General features: G+C 37.2%; 1 protein-coding gene across 1 annotated transcript in view; it reads right to left on the bottom strand.

The window, feature by feature from the left end:
* Positions 1 to 20,505, bottom strand: part of ST8SIA4 (ST8 alpha-N-acetyl-neuraminide alpha-2,8-sialyltransferase 4) — a 91,194-nt gene that overhangs the window by 49,276 nt on the left and 21,413 nt on the right. The window contains exon 3 of the mRNA XM_070938761.1: positions 8,686 to 8,943. Within this exon, the coding sequence (XP_070794862.1) occupies positions 8,686 to 8,943 (258 nt within the window). The remainder of the gene's footprint in view (positions 1 to 8,685; positions 8,944 to 20,505) is intronic.

Below are 20,505 nucleotides of genomic sequence, written 5' to 3'. Positions count from 1 at the left end.
TAAAAAGCCCCCCTGGCCACAGCTGTCAAATGATCTTCTAAAGACAGCTGTGCGTCCAGGAGGACGCCCAAGTTACGAGACCTCTCCGTGGGGGCGAGTGATTCGCCCCCAATAGCCAGCGATGGCGTCAGCTGGCTATATCGGGACGCCGGAAGCCACAGCCACTCGGTCTTGGAGGGGTTGAGTCGGAGCCTGTTTCTCCCCATCCAGGCCCGCAGGCCTCCAGGCACTGGGACATCACTTCAAGGGCATCGTTGGGGTGGCCTGGGGTGGAGATGTACAGCTGGGTGTCATCAGCATACTGATGGAACTCCACCCCGAAGCCACGGATGATCTCACCCAGCGGCTTTACATAAATGTTGAACAGAAGGGGCGAGAGGACCGACCCTTGTGGCACCCCACAAGCAAGGTGCCTCGGGGTCGACCGCTGCCCCGTCAACACAGATTGCGACCGGTCAGAGAGGTAGGAGGAGAACCACCACAGAACGGTGCCCCCCACCCCCACCCCCGCCAACCAGTGCAACATACCATGGTCGATGGTATCAAAAGCCGCTGAGAGGTCTAACAGGACCAGGATAGAGGAGCAACCCCTATCCCGAGCCCTCCAGAGATCATCCACCAACGCGACCAATGCTGTTTCCGTGCTGTGCCCAGGTCGGAAGCCGGACTGGAGCGTGTCTAGATAGACAGCTTCATCCAGGTACCGGGGAAGCTGTTGCGCTACCACACTCTCAACAACCTTCGCAACGAAACGAAGGTTGGAGACTGGACGATAGTTAGCCAAAACAGCCAGATCCAGAGAGGGCTTCTTGAGGAGGGGCCTCACAACCGCTTCTTTCAAAGCGGCCGGCAGGACCCCCTCACTCAAAAAAGCGTTAACAATCTTCTGGAGCCAGCCTCATGTCACCTCCCGGGAAGCCAGTACCAACCAGGAGGGACACGGGTCCTATAAACATGTAGTCACATTCAGCCGTCCCAGGACCCTGTCCATGTCCTTGGGAGCCACTGGATCGAACTCCCCCCAGATAACACTCTCAAGACCTGCCTCAGTCATCCCATCCGGACATACCCAGTCAGAGGCCAGCCCTTCCCGAATCTGAGCGATTCTGTCATACAGATACTGCACAAAATCCTCAGCTCGGCCCTGCAAGGGGTCATCCCGCGCTTCCAGGTGGAGGAGGGAGCAGGTCACCCTAATCATGTACTACTCTAACTTTCCATCCACATATTAAATATGCATAAAATATATATGTGTATAAATATACACAAACACAAAAAGATATCCTCAAACTAAATGTAGAAGAAATTATGCCACTGCTGATCAAATAAACCTAGTTTCACCAATGGCACCTTGTTAACTTTTCATTGTATACAGAATATGATACATTTCTAATGATTTACTGGGTTTCCCTTATTTTTATTATGCTTGTTCATTATTTGTTTTACAAGTGGTTTTCAGTTGTATCTGATGTTTTTAAGAATTAATCTGTCCACTGACTTTACTGGCAACCGCATTGTACTTTTTAAAACAGTAAGAGGGAAAAAAATAGAAACACCTTTGTTTTCTTCCATAATACATTTTAACACCTTAGCTTGTTTTGTTAACATAATTTAAGCAAATAGAATATAATTTTTACATTATGTTCACAGCACTCCCCCATTCAGCTGTTGAAAATTCACACTAGCGGTATTCTACTGTTTGTTCAGTTTTCACTGCTGATATTTTCTGAAAAATCACAAAACTGTACTCAATGTAATTTTTCTTGTTTAAAAACTAAAACTGCAACTAAACTAAGCAAGCTGATATAGAATAAGTGGCATATCTTTAAAAGTTGTGAAGGAGTCCATCTCTATAATTGCTACTGTTCCAAGAGGAACATTATCCTATCTTTTCTCTAGAAGCTCAAGCAACATATATGGGAACTCCCCCTTTTGCTTTATCTCAACAAAAACCATTGAGTTGGTTAGGCTAAGAAAGCATAACTACATCAATATCACTGCCTGAATTCCAGTTGAACTTAAACCAGTGCCTTCAACTTAAACCAATCACCTCAACCAGTGTTTATGAAACAATATGAGTACTACTATAAGCAGTTACATCTATGCATTTTCTAAACTGCAGAGAAAATGGTGTTTGATCCCTGACAATATCTCTCTGTGAAATGTTTTTTCATTAAATGAGTAGATGGAGCAGTGTATACTATTATATAAACTAATTTTAATATTATAAATGTATCGAGTTAATTCTACATTAATGTTGTATACATCTTTTGTTTTTGAGATTTTTTTTCATTTGAATCAGTCATATATATATATATATATATATATATATATATATATATATAGAGAGAGAGAGAGAGAGAGAGAGAGAGAGAGAGAGTTATCTAATTGTTCTTGTCTTTATTAAATGTCTAATAACACATTCATCTTCCAGTAGGAAAGGTGAAAACAAAATGATGCACTGCATGAGAAGCGTAATTCTTTCTGTAGTATCTGAAAACAAAACATTGTTTAATAACCACAAAACCTATTTTTTAAATTCAGAAATCAAGTGACTTGGGTGAAAATCCATCACTTTCAAAATGTTCCTGGAAACCACAACTATTATTTTACAGAAGTTTTGATATACTCTTTTTTACAGAATGAAGAAGTTATGGGCATCAAAACAAGATTTTGCTTTGCCCTAAGGCTATTTCTTCCTTTTTCATTCTGAACAGGTATCAGAATAAAAGGTTATAAATATAGCTGGATGATAAATATTGAAGCAGATCTTCAAAAAAAAAATTGAAATAATTTGAAAACAGCTGTTGCCCAAATAATAAATCCAACTATCCTTTGCAGTTAACCTTCTATGTCCCATAAGGACATGTAATTTGGAATAATATTGCTGGTATTTTTGTTAGTTCACTAGACTTTAAAACTGAAGAAACAAACCTCTGCCAACAGCTGAATAAAGATCAGTCAGTGCCAAGTTAACAGAATAACACAGTTGGAAGGGACTTTGAAGGTCTTCTAGTCTAAACACCCTACTCAAGCAGGAAACCCTATACCATTTCAGACAAATGGCTGTCCAATCTCTTTTTAAAAACTTCCAATGATAAACTCCCACAACTTTTGGAGACAAGCTGTTCTAGTGGTTAATTGTCTTAACTGTCAAGAAATTTATTCTTAAATCTAGGTTGATTCTATCCTTGATTAGTTTCCATCCTTTGCTTTTTGTCCTGCTTTGGAGAATAGGTTGACCCCCTTCTTCTTTGTGGCAGCCCTTCAAATATTGAGACATTTCTATGATGTCACGCCTAGTCCTTCTTTTCATTAGACTAGACATACTCAACTCCTGATACCATTCTTCATATATTTTATCTTATAGTTTCCCCCTAATCATTTTTATTGATCTTCTCTGTACTCTGTACTAGAATCTCAACATCTTTTTGATATCATGGAGACCAGAAGTGGATGCAATATTCCAAGTGTGGTCTTGCTAAGCCATTATAAAGCGGTACTAACACTTCACATGATCTTGATTAATATTAATCTATTATGAACACATGATTAATGTTAATTAAATAAATCACCTGATGAAATTCACATAACTCTAGAAAAATTAATATATTTACATTTGGATGCTTATTAATAAGGAATTAGAAAAGCATGAACTAAATGCTTTTAGTGGGGGCAATAAGCTGACTTTGTATAAATATACAAAAGTATGAAGGCTATTGCTTAACACACTGTAAGCCGCCCTGAGTCTCCGGAGAAGGGCGGCATATAAATCAAATTAAAAAAAAATGAACCAGGGTTCATGATTTATATCCAAAACTAACTTGGGCTGCCTCAAGAACATGAATTTGATTATTGAATAACCCCATTTATGGATGCTCCTTGATAGTTATACAGTATCAGTGTTGCTTTTGGCATGCTGGGAGAGATTATTTTGGACTGGAGAGATCAGAAAGGGGAAAAAAACAACAACTCACATTCTCAGTTCCTAGTTGCATGACTGATGTTTAAACATAGCGCTCAGACTCACTCCATTGTTGAAGAGACACATCTAGCAGTGGTTGAAAATGACATGAAAAAATAAGCAAAAGGAACATAGGTAAATTTGGGGGGGAAGAGAAGGCACCATGTTAAGTTTTGTATTAAAACCTTATTTTAGCCTCCTGAGAAAAACTATGTCCTGATGGTTTTTTTATATTTACAATATAGAGAGAGAGGGATAATTCAACGCAACGATGTTTATCACTTATTTAATTCTCTCATTCAAACAGTGGCATTTTCAGGACAGGAGTTTGGGGAAAAAGTCCAGTCCCATTCAACAGAATGAGAAGACCCCCAAATGTAGCTGAATTAAGCCCGCAGAAGAAATGTGGGCACGGCAAATGTCTCCAATGGGACCCTCCCTAATTTCTTGGGCTGTAAAAGTAATGAGTGAGAAATGTACTTTTCGGTTGCAAGATTCTGTTAATGTAACCTTATAATAAAGACTGAACTAGAACTTCTGAGTTTGCTTCTTGACTGGACCACCTCAGAAGGTTGACAGAAGACAGGCAGAAGAACTTTAGAATAGTCCTTCTAAACTGCACTACTTTCAACTGTGTTAGATGTTGACTTGAATGATCTCATTTGTAGGGTTAATAGTATTCTCATATGTTAGCGTCTTTTAGCTGAGAATGAGTTTTTGTAGATCTGCATGCCATTCTGAAATGATTAGATTTCTATCTAAACGACACATATCTGAAATGCTCTTTAAAACATTGATATTATTTATTCTTCCAGATCTAAACCACTTCCCAATGATACTGTTAGTATTGATTTTTAATGATTTTAAATAGATATCTCACATCATTTCAGCTCTCAGCCACGCTGAATTTCATTTCATAATGTTCGAAATGTTCTACAGCAGTGATGGCTAAACTTTTCTGGACCGAGTGCCCAAAGTGCGCGTGCACGAATGCATGCATGCACCAGAATGCCAAAAATGCAATGTGCGTGCACCTGAACATCCAAAATGCAATGTACCCGCTGGCGCACACATGCCCCCCACAAATGCCCCCGTGCATGCGTGCCATCCCCACAGCACCCTCCCCACCACACGTGCGGCAGACACCCAAAGACCAGCTGGCTGGCGGGAAGTGCGCATGCATGTGCAGCAGAGCTCAACTGGGTTGACTGCTCGCATGCCATCAGAGAGGGCACTGCATATACCTCTGGCATGCGTGCCATAGGTTCGCCATCACGGTTCCACAGTAAGGAACAATGAGATTTTGAAATCAATCAATGCTCTCTATTTTCAACTTAAATTTCCAAATGCGCATGCATCAACATAAATCTCAGAAAGGAATTCTTGAATCAAATAGTCCATCTTTGTTTTTATTCATTTCTTTATTGATTAAATTTTAATGTTTTGCTTCCTCAAACACCCTTCAAAAAAAACCCCCAACATGAACTTACTCCATGTGAGTTTTTTGAGTTCAGGATAAAAATGTAGGGAGCAAAGGCTTGTTCTGAATTCCTCTAGCAGTACACTCAAAACATTTAATTTTTTTTCTGTTGGAATAAAGATGCTTGAATAAAGTCACATTTTAATTGGTGCTGTTACATCTCAAGCTTAGAATAAAGTGTTTTCTGTACATACCTATTACTCAGACAGTAGACATGTTTACTTTTAGAGCTAATCTTGGGTTTGCAGCCAAGAAGGGTTCACAAGATGTGAAGATTATGAAATAACACTATGGTACTGGTTGGTTTGTATATACGAACAGACTGAAACTCCCCCCCCCTTTTTCCTTGACAAAAAGGAAGATTTTATATTATATATTATGTAGAAAGGATAGATCTTTCTTTCTTTCTTTCTTTCTTTCTTTCTTTCTTTCTTTCTTTCTGTCTGTCTGTCTGTCTGTCTGTCTATCTATCTATCTATCTCCATCAACTTTAGAAAAAAAGCAGGAAGGAACTAACAGACAGTGGACTGGAACATGTGTTTCCTGTGTTAAATGAACTAATTTAATTGTATTATTAATTATTAATTATTATTAATTGTGTCTGTGTATCTCATTATTTCAATATTTATCTTGGATCTAGAAAAGCAGTCCAAAAATGGTCCAGATCTGGCTTGGTACAATAGAGAACAACATTCTATGATAGAAAAAAAAATCCCTTTGGAAAAAAAAGTTGTGCAATGGCTTAGAATGCTGTATAGTATGATATATTAGCGTACCCAGTTTTAGCATTTCTGGATATGATGAACAGAATTTTCAGCAAAAGACATGTAGATTGAGGAATTCTGGGAATCTATATTTACATGTCAACAAAGTATTCAGCATGTAGAAGGCTTATATCACATATACTGACATTTCCAATTTGTTCTAGTGGTTAAGGCACCAGGCTAGAAACTAGGAGACTGTGAGATCTAGTCCTACCTTAAGAAAGAAACCTGCCTTGGTGACTTTGGGCCAGTCATTCTCACTCACTTCACAAGGGTGTTGTTGTAGAGAAAATAGAAGGAGGAAGGAGTGTTAGATATGTTTGCTGCCTTGAGTTATTTATAAAAATAATAAAGGCAGGATAAAAACATCTAAAGAGAAATAAAAATAAATAAAATCGATGATTAAAAATACATGGAATGCAGTAGATCTAAATCTTCTCGATACAACTCAACCCAACTTCACAATTCACACCAAAGAACAAATTCTTGAATTAAGTTCAAGCTATGAAATAATTCTATGAGCATTTCCTCTGCCTTCATTAATGCAAAAAGGGAAACAATATACACATAACCAGAATCTCATATATGAATGACAATGCAGCAGTCCATTCTGACTACAAGGAAAAATGAAGACATCACAAGATATTCCATGCTCAAGAGTAATTGAAAAACCTCTCTTTAAATGATAACAACAGGTGATACCATTAATAAAAAGATGAATAAATTATATTAGATAGTGATGCAATGAACAGATCATCAAGAGTACTAGAGTGTTTTATAGCTCTGTCTAGATCTATAAAAACACATGGGTATAAATATTTAGTTTCTGCATGTAACAGATACACACACACCTATATATAAACTTTGCAATGTTTTTTCACTTGAATGTGTTCCTCTTAAACTCAGAAAGCATTCTAGAAATTAGATGAATTATGTTAGCTAACTTGATTTGAATTCATTTGTACCCCAGCAACAAGTGACATGTATCTATTACTTATACTTCAGAAACATCTGCAAGACGATAAGTTATTCAGCCAAGTGTTAAGTATACATGTCTACCATCATCCTTGGTATCTTATCTCTGACTGGCATAGAGAAGAATATCTTTTGATTTAAAGAAAAAGTAACCAAAACAACAATTATTTTAAATAATGGTATAAATACAGCAAAACGAAGAAACTGTACAAGTTGTAGGTTTTTTTTAAACAGAACTTTTCACTTCCTAGAAGAAATAACAACATTCACTTTGAAAAGATAACTGCCTGAAAAAAAAATATCACAAAGGAACAAAGAACTCTTGTATCTGACAGCCACTCTGCCCCACCTCCCAAAACTTATTTCTAAAGTTTACAAGAAGTCAATGCTATGGTAATGTTAATGGAGAAGATGATATCTTTATTTATATTTGGGGAGGGGATTATAAAATTAAGTGCAAGAGTTGCACAAACTCAACACAATTATTTTACCTACTCCCTGCAAAATGCAAATAACTGCACAAATATTATTAATAAATAAGAAAATATGGTGATATAATGGAGAAGGAGAGCCTGCAAAGATTATTGAAATATGAAACTTAATATTGTTAAATTTTGACTGGATTGTTCCCATTCTATAATTTGATACCTATAGATCTAATAAACTCTTACTTAGAAAATACAGTGAGCATAAATTATATCTAATTGATTTTATTAGCTTCTGTAGTTCCCAATCTAGAGATGTGGTAGTTCTTTGTCTTTTGTCTCTAGATAATGCTGGCTCTTTGGCTTAAGAAACAGAGATGAGAATCACCCCCTAAAGTTGGTCACGACTAATGAAATAAAACCACAGGAACACCTTTAACTTTTTAAGTTCCCACATGCCTTGTATTATTTTTAATTAGATTTATTTTACCTGCATTTACCTGCATTTTTTCTTGCTGATCTTTGACAATGTATGACATTCAATTTTGAAGAAACTAATTATTAAAATGAGATAAATGAACATATTTGTGCATGTAGTTAAGACGCCTTTTCAGTGCAGTACAGCATATAAGAGTTTAGGTAGGAAATTTTAACAATTCCCTTAATGGGAATTATTTGGCTATTCCCTAGTGTATTTCTTCAAACGTAACCATAGATAATGCATGTATAGTAAATAAATATGGTAATTTTCTATTATGATGACTGTCAAGAGGGAGAAATTGAAAACATTTTCTCTTTGTGGAGCCAGTTCTATCAAAATAATTATTTTGCCTTTATAAAGAGAAAAAGCAGATCTAGAAACAGCATCACCAATCTCCAACTGTCTCCAACAGTGCAATTTCTCATTCATAATATATAGACAGCCCTGTTCCTTTCCTACTGAAACATCTTTAATTTGGGCATCATAGAGTGAAAGATATATTCCAGAAATTCTGAGCTATCATTCCAAGTTAAGCATTTCTGTTCATTGCTGTTGAAGTAATAAGCAATCTGTCAAGCAAAAGATAAAAGGCTCACCTTATAACAAACTCATGGCTGTCAATCTCTTTTCCACACCCACTATCCAGAAGGATGCCAGAATTTCCTACAACAGCACATGTCTTAAATCGACGATTCTTCATTGGAGAAACTTCAGGAAGGAGGCTATGCAAATCCCGAGAAATGTTTAGTGTACGACGTCTGTCTAGCACATAGTGGATTACATCTCCAGGCTTGAAACTGCTTTTGACGACTGAGATGTCTCTTTCGGCATCCAAGAATCGAAGAATATTCTTCCTGCATTATAAACAAGAAGGGAAATGTATTGTATCTCTTTAAGAACTTAACGAAACTGTTGTTGGATGATGCCCAGAACACAAGAAAACCCATTGCTCATGTATCACTTCTGAAAGATGTATTTCGGAAGACAATCTGTTTCTTTTGGAAAACTCACCTCCGAACTTGCATGGTCACTTCAAGATACTTCATACTTCAATTGCCTAATTCTAATGTCAGATAAAATAAAGTCTCTGCTGTACACCAGGGGAAAATAGGAAATCAACATTTAGGGCAGAGAAGGAAATAATTTAAAAAATCTAAGACTCTGATTTTCACTGATGCTCTAGTTTGAATTTTATATGATCCCCCTCCCCCTTTTTGTACAAATCCCCCATTTTGATGATCAAACAGATTCTAGTATTCCGCAAGTTACTATTCAAAGCATGGAAACATTTGTCTTTTTTTCATAAAAATATGACACCTCTTGAAACATAAGAAAAATTGTTATCTATAACTTTTTAAAATTATAACAAAATTACATTTGGAAACCTAAGATTAAAAATCACAATGTAATTTTAAAATTTCGTGTCCAGCTCCCACAAGTCAATTTTAATGTTTTTTTTAATCCACAAAAAATCAATACTTTTAGAAGAAAAACTAGTTTCAATCATATCTGTAACAAAGTAATTCTACATACAACAACATAATAAAGAACTTTCATTTAACGAATCAGTTTTAGATAACATACTAAATTATAGCTTTATATGCTTATCTTAATAAGAAGTTAGGCCAAGATGGTGAGTGAAGAACCTCTGTTTCCAATAGATGGTATTCCTCATGTTTTCAGCCGCAACTCCACATCAGTGTACATTTTTAAAAGAAAAGTCATTTCAAAGTACTTTTTCCAGGACAATTGTGAAAGATCTATTTAAAGGTTAGTTGTAGAGTCAGACTTTATCCATGAGGAAATGACATCACTTTGATTCTAGAATCCCTACCTCATATCCTGCCCAAGTCTAGATGCAAATAAACCCAAGCCGACTGTAAAAAGCAAATAATAGTCCCGAATACCTGTTCCTAACAAGAAAAAATTCTTTTCTCGTCTGCTTTGGGAATGGATTTACTGTGAGCTGCTCTTACTGCTTCATTTGAAAAGAGAAAGAGTTGCTTGGGGCACTGTGTGGCTATTTCTTGGGGGCAAGATTTGAGATACAGCAATGAGATTAGTGAATAGAAAACACCAATAATCTCTTGGAGGAGCAAAGATGCTTCGGCCAAAGTTGAGAGTTTCCTACATTCTGTGAAATATACAGGTAGTTCTTGACTTAACAACAGTTCATTTGGTGACCGTTCAAAATTACAACAGCACTGAAAAAAGTGACTTATGACCATTTTTTGCACTTCTGACCATTTCAACATCCCCATGGTCACATTGTCAAAACTCAGATGCTTGGCAACTGACTCATATTAATGTTAATGACGGTTGCAATGTCCCAGAGTCATATGATTACCTTTTGTGACCTTCTGATAAGCAAAGTCAGGGGGGAAGCCAGATTCACTTAACAACCGTGTTACTAATTTAACAACTGCATTGATTCACTTAACAACTGTGGCAAGAAAGGTCGTAAAATGGGGCAAAATTCACTTAAATGTTTCACTCAGCAACATAAATTTTGTGCTCAATTGTGTTCGTAAGTTGAGGACTGCTTGTACTGTACTGGATTTCAAGGATCATAAGGCTCTTTCTCTGCACATCTGCACACATGCACAACATCCTCTCCTTCATTTCTCCAATATAGCCTTAACTGAAGGAGTGAAAGAAACTTGCACATTACATGCAGAAATCCTTGATGCTTCATAGTGTGGAAGAAGTTCTTCAAAAACGCCACACAGAGATAACATGGCAAGAATTCATTTATAAATGTGGCTGGTGAGATCAAACCAGGCATTCTAGGCTGGGTATGGGGATGCATTTGGTTTGATTGGTAGATGAAATGCACAAGGGTGAGACAGAAAATGAGCTGTGTTTTCTTTCAAATTGAATATTGAAGTATTTATTATATATTTATTTTATTTTATTTGTATAGGTTTAAATAATCAACAATTGCATCACAATATGATTGTGCATTCTGCGTCGGCTGGATGGCTTGGGGATGGGAGGCACTGTGCTGCGGTGGTTCTCCTCCTATCGCTCCGACCGGTCGCAGTCTGTGTTGGCAGGGAGGCAGAGGTCGACCTCGAGGCGCCTCGTTTGCGGGGTGCTGCAAGGGTCAGTCCTCTCACCACTCCTGTTCAACATTTATGTGAAGCCGCTGGGTGAGATCATCCGTGGTTTTGGGGTGCATTGCCAACTGTACACATATGATACTCAGCTGTACATCTCCACCCCTGACCACCCCAATGATGCCCTCGAAGTGATGTCCCAGTGCCTTAAAGCCATGCGGGTCTGGATGGGGAGGAACAGGCTTCAACTCAACCCTTCCAAGACTGAGTGGCTGTGGATGCCGGCGTCCCGGTATAGCCAGCTGGTGCCATCGCTGGCTACTGGGGGTGAGTTACTGGCCCACACAGAGGGGGCTCACAACTTAGGTGTCCTCCTGGATTCACGGCTGTCTTTGGAAGGGCATATGACGGCCGTGGCCAGGGGGGCCTTCTATCAGTTGCCCCCCTTTCTGGATTGGGACTCCTTATGCACAGTCACCCATGCCCTCATCATGTCTTGCCTGGACTACTGTAATGCTCTCTACATGGGGCTGCCCTTGAGGTGCACCTGGAGGCTCCAACTGGTCCAGAATGCAGCTGCGCGGGTGATTATGGGAGCCACAGCGCGAGTTGCACTGGCTCCCAGTGGTCTTCTGGGTGCGCTTCAAGGTGTTGGTTCTCACCTTTAAAGCGCTCCATGGCATAGGGCCGGGATACCTGTGAGACCACCTGCTACCGATAACCTCCCACCGGCCAGTACGCTCACACAGAGAGGGCCTCCTCAGGGTGCCGTCGGCCAAGCAATGTCGGCCAGCGGCCCCCAGGGGGAGAGCCTTCTCTGTGGGGGCACCCAACCTGTGGAATGAGCTACCTCCTGGAATACGACTGATGCCGGACCTCCGCGCTTTCCGAAAGGCCCTGAAGACTTATTTATCCCAACAAGCTGGCCTAGCTTAAATGGTTTTAATGGGGTTTTTAAATTTTCGATTTTATTGATTCTGACTTTTAAATTGGGAACTTTTCGATTTTGCAGATCTGGGATTTTAAATTGCAAATGCCGATGATTTAATTTATTTTAGTTTTTTCTTAACTTTTGTACTATATGTGTTTTAAGTTTGGCTGTCCACCGCCCTGAGTCCCCCTGGGGAGAAGGGTGGTATATAAGTTGAATGAATGAATGAATGAATGAATGAATGAATGAATAAATAAATATCCAGAAAAGTACCAAAATTGATAGCTAAGCATAGATTCACACATTAATTCAAGAGGGGAAGATAGCAATTTTCTATAAGACTGTTCCAAAAGTAATTGCAGAGCAATAGTAATTTCCGGCAGGCCTGGGGCCGTTGATCTCGCTTTGCGATCTGACGAGATCCGGCCATGAATGGTGTGAATGGGTTTTAATGTCTTTAATGTTTTTAATTTTTAAGTGTTTTTATAGTGATTTTTTGAGTGTATTGTGAGCTGCCCTGGGTCTTTGGGGAGGGGCGGCATATAAATTGAATAAATAAATAAATAAATAAATAAATAAATAAATAAATAAATAAATAAATAAATAAATAAATAAATAAATAAATATTATTGTTTCACATAGATGCGGTTCCTTTCAAGTACCTTCAGCACAAGTGTGTCTCTAAAGGCAGCAGGAGATAAACTCAACTCAGAAACTTGACCTTTATGCATTTAAAATACTAAAGCCACAGGCAGTCCAACTCTTATTTCTTAAGAAAAAAACCCGCACCTCTGTATGAGAGCAATCTAAAACTATGGAAAGAGCTTTGGGTAGAAAGGATTCAAGAGATTATGACCATTGCAATATCCCCATGGTCACATTATCAAAATTCAGATGCTTGGCAATTAATTCATATTTATGATGGTCGCAGTCTCCTGGGGTCATGTGATTATCTTTTGCCGCCTTCTGACAAGCAAAGTCAATGGGGAAGCCAGATTCACTTCACAATCATGTTAACAACTGCAGTGATTCACTTAACAATTGTGGCAAGAAAAGTCATAAAACGGGGCAAAATTCACCTAACAACTGTCTCACTTAGTAACAGAAATTTTGGGCGCAATTGTGGTGATAAATTGAAGACAATCTGCCAGTTTGAATCCTAGCTCTACTCATAACTGCCTACAGAAGGAACACTAGAAACTGCCTTATGTTGGTTCATTGGTTAAACTATCCCAGTTAGTACTCTGAAAGACAGTATTCCTTCATGAATTCAGGCAGGTTGATGGTCCCCCTTCTACCATGGATCAAATATTTGTAGGCATCCCATTATAAAGCTTTTCTTTTTTTAAAAAAAAATTGCTATAACTTAGCATTGAATACAAAATTGTGTTTTCCAATATGCTCCTCAGTATATTACTGATCCATATAAGTAAATTTCTGGCGCATGCTTAGCCCAAGATGATAGATAAATATGTGCAGGAACTAACCTCTTCCAAGGACCTCTGAAGGGTAAAACAACCTGAGGAACACTTCCTTGATTACTTTTAGGTACACACACACACAAAAATGGCCTTAGATTTCCATGAGGGCAGGCCTTTCAGACAGTTATGTGCCCCAGGAGGCTGTTTAAGATGCGTTATCTCTTCAAGCACTGCAAACAACCTGCCTACCTGATAAATGTGCCATCTTATGTGCCATCTTTTAGAAAGATCTGTCTAACTTGACCGTTATTCCTTTCCTAGCCTGTAGCCTTTTAGTAATTAACCTCATACTTGGAATGAGTTTCAAAGCTATCATCTCCAATGGCTTATTGTTTATCTTATGTAAGGAATGGGCAACCTTTTAGTAGCAGGACATATTCAATAGTTTTTTCTGTTCTGGAGAAGTAAAGATTGCATCTGCAGATGTTGATGCAAGAGAGTTGGGGCAATGTCACACATGAAGATAGGAATGTTTCATGCATGTGTGTAGGTTGTGAATGGATGTTTTCCTTTAAAATTAAAAAAAAAACAACCATATGAAACCTAGTTTAGGTTTTATGGCAGCCGACCACGCTCCAATCTTATGGTGTTTCCTCTCCCGGGATTTCTCAGACAACATGGCTATCGCTCAGATTTCTGGAAGTTAAAGTATATACTCATTCTACAAAAGGTGAATTGTGAAAAAATTAGTAAAGACAATGAATAAATGACCACATGATAATGGCTAACAATTTACAGTGGGGCGTCTTTGACCTTGGCAACTTTACGATTTGTATGGATGGCTAAGGAATTCTGGGAGTTGACATTAAAATTGCCAAGATTGGAGATTCCTGACTTTGAGGACAAAAAGGAAGTAAGTCAAATTAAATGGATAATTAAAAACATTTAGTCATAATAATCTCGTGTTTCCTTCAGTTGTGCCTACCAGCTGTTAAAGAACAGCAACTGGCCCCTATATCATATTCTGCTTACAAGATTCATTTGGGGATCTGGTTGATCATAAGAGAAATAGGATATGTGACTAGACAGGTCTTTCATTTCCTCTAGCAGAGCTCTTTTCTTAGTAAATGACAATTGAAGATTTACAGACTTTAAAACAACAAATGAACTGGAAAAAAGGATAGATTTCCATACAGAGACACACATAAGAAATAATGCCATTAAAAAATCCCCTGAGTATCCATATTCAGTGCTTTAAATCAGAAGAATAATATCTTAGATTCTAACTGAAAATTATTTCAGTGAGGTATATTCGTATACACACATATACATGAAACTTAAATATTGCTAAATGTGGGAAGAAAAATATTTTCTGTGTCCTCAATATACAACTAAAACAGTTTCAAAACAAGGAAATGTGTGTTTCAGAATAATGAAGCAATGAAGCAAAATGAAAAATATTAAAACCTAAAGTGCCTAGAGCTCCTGATAAAAGATAATAAAGTAAGGCAAATGTTTCATTTCCATACAGTTTCACTGCTCTGCCATTTTTTAAATTTTTTTTATCCTTTATGATATTTTATCCTTAATGTAATTTGCATCCAAACGGTTTTAAAAGCTTTTAAGTCTAATATACCTAGGTTGGCAAAATGCAAAAACTGCATTAAAGAATAAAATAAGCAACCGATCTAACTGCACTAATAGTTGCAAAAGGACAATGCAGTGAATTATAATGAATTCTCAGTTTCTGGGAACTTAAAACAGGTAGCTGCATTATGCTGAGTCAAACAATTGTATTGGGAATGAAGATTCCTTTTTTCTGTAGTACTCCTGTGCCCATGAGTATGTGCCATTATGGGCTACATGCCTCTAGTCACTTAAGAGCAGATGAGGTTGAAATCAAAAGCAGGCAAAGCAACACCTTTTTATTTGCCTCTCTCTCCCCCCCCCTCCTCTCTGTTGAAAAAGCAGTTAGGGAAAGAACAAGCTGTTTTTGCCATCAGGTAGGCTGCTTAGAGACAGCTTTTGAAACCAAATTCAGGCTTAAAGCAACCTTCTCTAATTGGAAAGTGGTCTACAAAGTCTAATTAAAGTCCACAACGTGTGATGCCCGCAACTGAACATTACACTACTTACTTAAGCAAGTCATTATTTTCTCCAAGGATTCATGGTGGCATAGAACAGAATCCCTTGCTCAATTTTCTCCACAACAACAATGTAAGTTATGTTGGGCTGAAAGATAGTTCAAAGTCACCCTATGAGCTCTCATAGCTGAAGATGATCTTGAACCTGGACATCACAAGTCTAATATTTAGCACTCTAATCACTGGTTCTACCATATTGTTCCACCTTTTCCTTTGTATTATCGTTCAAGGTGAAAAGCATGGTTTGGTTGTTCCTTGCTATGTTACACAACTCTGCGTGGTAAGTTGAGGTAGAAGAAAGACTGACTAGTTCAAGGTGTTTTTATGAATTTCATTGCCAAGTGAAAATTTGAACTCAGACATCTAAATTCTTTTATTAAGTACATTGCACTGTGTATATTAATAATTGTGTAATTGCAACTGTATTTTTGTTAGCACCCTAGAACAGTTTTTATGGAAAAAGTGTATTAATATATTTTAGACGTTTAATAAATAGAAACCAAGTTGCCAGAGAAAGCTCTCAGCAAATATTATATCCCACACATCTAAGAATATAAATTTTCTAGAAGGCCTTTTCACTCTTTAATACTAGTTTGGCTTTATCAATCATTAACAGTAACACATTTTTGGGAATGCAGACAAATAGATACTAACCTAATTAGAAAGTCTAATTTTAGCTAGATTAGAATTATAAACTTGACAATTTACAACATACTTTGTGTCAAAACAATTGGGCAAGACATGTGTGAAAGTATTAAAAATTTATTTACAGCCTGTCTTAAAATTCTTTTCTGTGATAGAAGCATGGAGTCTACTGTACTATAAGTCTCTACAGAAAAATACAGCCTGGAAAAAAAACACTGAAAGTATTTAACTACCTTAATGAAATCAGAATACTGAACTAGGTCATGAAAAGTCAGGATTTGATTTTACCAAGAATTAGTCTATCAATCAATCAATCAGCCTCTAAGGCTACACTGATATGATGTTATGTTATGTTACTCTTTTGCAGAATGAGGTTGACTCAGTCAACCTTCCGAGGTGGGTAAAATGAGGGCCCAGATTGTTGGCGGCAATATGCTGATTCTGTAAACTGCTTAGAGAGGGCTGTAAAAGCACTATGAAGTGGTATATAAGTCTAAGTGCTATTGCTATTGCTAAGGCAGATTTTGGGAGTGGAGACTGAACAAAAAAAGAAAACAGGAGTGCCAAGAGATAGCTTAGTAGTGAACGTTAAGGTCATTTATTTTCAGTTTTATTTTCATTTTCAAAAAATGACAAAAAATTGTCATTTTTTATTTGACAAAAAATGAAAGATTATACTACTAAAAATCTGTGTTTTGCTGCTAAAATGCCCTTTGAGTCACTTGCGGCCCAGAGTTATGGATAAATTTATGACAGAGAGGTCTTAGTGTCTGCCATGGAGAGTGCAGTGTTATTTCTGGATTGCAGCAACATATAAGCACTTCTAAATACCTGTTCAAAGAAACAGTAGCAGGGAAGGCATATGACTCCATGTCTCATTTTGAATAAAACATCCAAGAAATAAAACATTAGGCCACGATTTGGACTGATCTGGCAGAACTAACCTAATGTTATATTGATAGGCATTGAACAGAAGTATTGGGTCTTTGGTTCAATGGGCATATTTGGCATACGGATACTCTTATAAAATGGTTGCCTTAGTAGCTATGGCTAGTTATAAACCACACACTTTTAAGAAGACAAAACGATGCAGTTACTCCACTCCTTTTAGTCATCAGTATGCTTTGCCTATTTTCAAAGAAAGCAGAGCACACACCTTTATATGAGCTTTCTAAAAACTGCTAATGGAACATGGATGAGTCTAGAAGCATTTCTGGAAGTATGATAGCTTCCTGTCATTATAGTTGCTAACATAGCCACCTGTTTAGACTGGATTTGCATTTTTTCCACCCACCAAGTGCTTCCCAAGGACTTGGGATAGGCAAATATTTTTGTTTCATGGTGCTAGAGGTATTGTGTCATTATTCCTATTATTATTATTTTAAAATATTTTTAAAAAATAAAATCAGGGAAGGTCTGGCAATAAGCAGGCCAAGGGAATTATCATTGGGTATAATGATATCCAGTTGAGACTCTGAGACATGGCGATTTTGAACTGCTTGCATTCAACTTTCTTCACTCAATTTATCCACTTTATCAATAAGAAAAAAAAATCATTCCTTTTAAAAAATATCCCTCAAGCTTGTTCCTTTTAAAAAGACATGACTTTGATTGACTGATTAATACATAACTTAATATGAACTTGGTTTTTTAAAAAATATTGATTTCTCACTTCAAAAATGCAAACGACGACATAGCTCAGTAGTTGTTCAGATCTCCGAGTGTCAAGAAGACAGATGGTCCAAACCAATCTTCACAAACCCAGCTTTTAAAAAAGTTCACACATTCCATAGTTGCAATTAAATTATTATGAGGAATGAACATTAAAGATTTGTGTTTATATTCTCCCAGGAGTTATTGATTTCACCAAACAAATGGCTACTGCTATAACTAACTCCTCTTTACTTTATTTATCCTATGAGGCAACTTTGTAAGGAAAAACTTTACTTTTTAGAGACTTTATTGATCATTTTCTAACAAATGAAATCACTTCATTAAATAGAACAAATCACAAACAATAAAAGTGCGAACCCGTTTCTATCTGGACCATCTCTTTAAAACTGAGGCTGACGGTTTAACTGAATTTGGGCTAATCTGTATAAACAATGGCCCTTAATATTTAACATGAGACAATATAGAGAATGGTTTACAATATTGCTACAATTGAATTACATTCCACATCATACAATCCATTGGTTAAACCACTTCTTAGCATGGAAATGTGAATCTAATATTGTTTTCTACATTAATCCTGGCCATGCCTGGAAGCTAATAAATATAAACAAAATGTGTAAAATGTATAGACTGTTACAGAGGTGAGCTTTTTTAAATGTTAAAATACTATGCTTTTTTTGTTTTGGAACTTAAGTTACATTCTTTCTCACTTCAAAAAAAAGAAAGTCTTGTTGAAATGAGAATTAGGAAAATGTCTCCATTATATAACAAACGACAAAACTATTTTCTTCAAACAAGCGGCTCCCTGAGAGGCTACAAACTCAATGCTGATTTAGGATGAGTAAGACACCATTAAATTTTTGTTATCCTGTATTCTTGCAGAATTGCAATGGCAGACAATATACAGTATGCAGCTCAGGTTTGAAGGCTTGGGTAAGCATCTATATATGCCAGTACTAACCATATTTCACTTCCCAAATTCATAGGATGGAAGATGTTACCTATGTAGGTCATGAAACAGTACAAGTGAAAAACTAAGGTCAGACAATTCCTACAACCCAGAATTCCCCAAATCCATTTCAATACCAGTTGCTGAGATAAGGTTATATAGTGTGAATTTCAGCAAAAAATTTCCTCAGGTTGCCAAAATCCACACTGAGTAGAATAGCACAATGCCACGGAAGAGACTGAGATTCCTAATGATTAGTTATGTGTTGAGGGGGGGATAGATTTGTAGCATCCACAACACACTGCAGTGATGCCAAAATAATGTGCACAATGGCATAACTACATAAATGCCTCACTTACACAAGAGACAATACATGATTGTACTATCTTGCACATTTTCCTCATTTTTCCACCTCAGCTCAGCCACTAGATGCCTGAAAAAGATGGAGACAGATGTCTATGTAAAGTCAATCAGAGACATTAAATGCCAGTATTTGCATCATTTTTACTTGATAAAACAATGGTAGGACAGTATGCTGCCTGGCATAGTCTAGCATTACTTTGTCAGGAGCCTTGGGGGTGAAGAAATTATTTGTAAAATCAAACAAAAACAGTTTTGAGAATACAAAGAGAACATATTCTGGGAGTTAGGATAAAGGCTTTGTACAGATTATTCCCAAGAGCAAAGTCAGCTCTGGACAGATTATTCCCAAGAGTAAAGACAATAACAGCCAGTGTTGGAAGGGTGCTAGACAATTTAAAAAAATTGAGACTTTGGTGAACTATTCAAGATGTCTGTCACTTCCTCTTTTTCCTCACTTCTGGGGGGAACAAAATAATTTTAAGGAGTCCTGTGTCTACTCATGTGGGTTTTTGTAACTAACACCACCATATAATCTACTATATATGCCACACTTGCTATTAACATATGAAAAATAAGTCTTGGAGCAGTTGTTTTTTACCGCTTACAAATGCTACCTATCTCACAATTGAGCCTGCAGTGCTGAAAAACCACAAAAGCTCACATGCTTTTCAACTTAGCATGAAGACTTTTTGTTGTTTCCTTTTTTCAGAACAAAAGGAAATCTCCACCTCTAGTAATCATGCCAGAGCCTTTGTGGTTATTCAATTGAAAACAAAATAGGACTCTTAACAAAATAACATCTGGTCCATGTTTTAAAAATGTGTCTTTGTGTGTGTATGTGAGAGAGAGCGAGCAGTGCAGGTTTATGTTCAATCTAATATATTGATAATGTTCCCCTGAAATTGCCATATGCCATTCCACAGACTGCTTTGAGAATTTGGTTTTAAAAAGATTAGGTTTTCATAAGAATTAACAAAAAATTAAAACAAAAAGCAACTAATTAAATATATTAGTTATACAGACATTTCTCTTTTTTTATTATTAAAAAGTTTTACAGAAAGAAAAAAAAAATTTCCCCCCAATGTTCCCTCCACCCTTTCCCTCCCCTCATCCCACCCTCCCCCCCGACTTCCCAGAGCAAAATACAAGGTATTTCAGTTAACAATCATAAGATAAATTAACCTACTATCCTCAGACTACTAACTCCCCCCACTGAAACCTTAACTCCAC

The sequence above is a fragment of the Pituophis catenifer genome, unplaced genomic scaffold (assembly GCF_029215685.1).
Source record: "Pituophis catenifer annectens isolate HBS135680 unplaced genomic scaffold, rPitCat1.0.hap2 SCAF_2, whole genome shotgun sequence".
Taxonomy (NCBI): domain Eukaryota; kingdom Metazoa; phylum Chordata; class Lepidosauria; order Squamata; family Colubridae; genus Pituophis; species Pituophis catenifer.
This window is presented reverse-complemented; position numbering and strand designations above follow the sequence as displayed.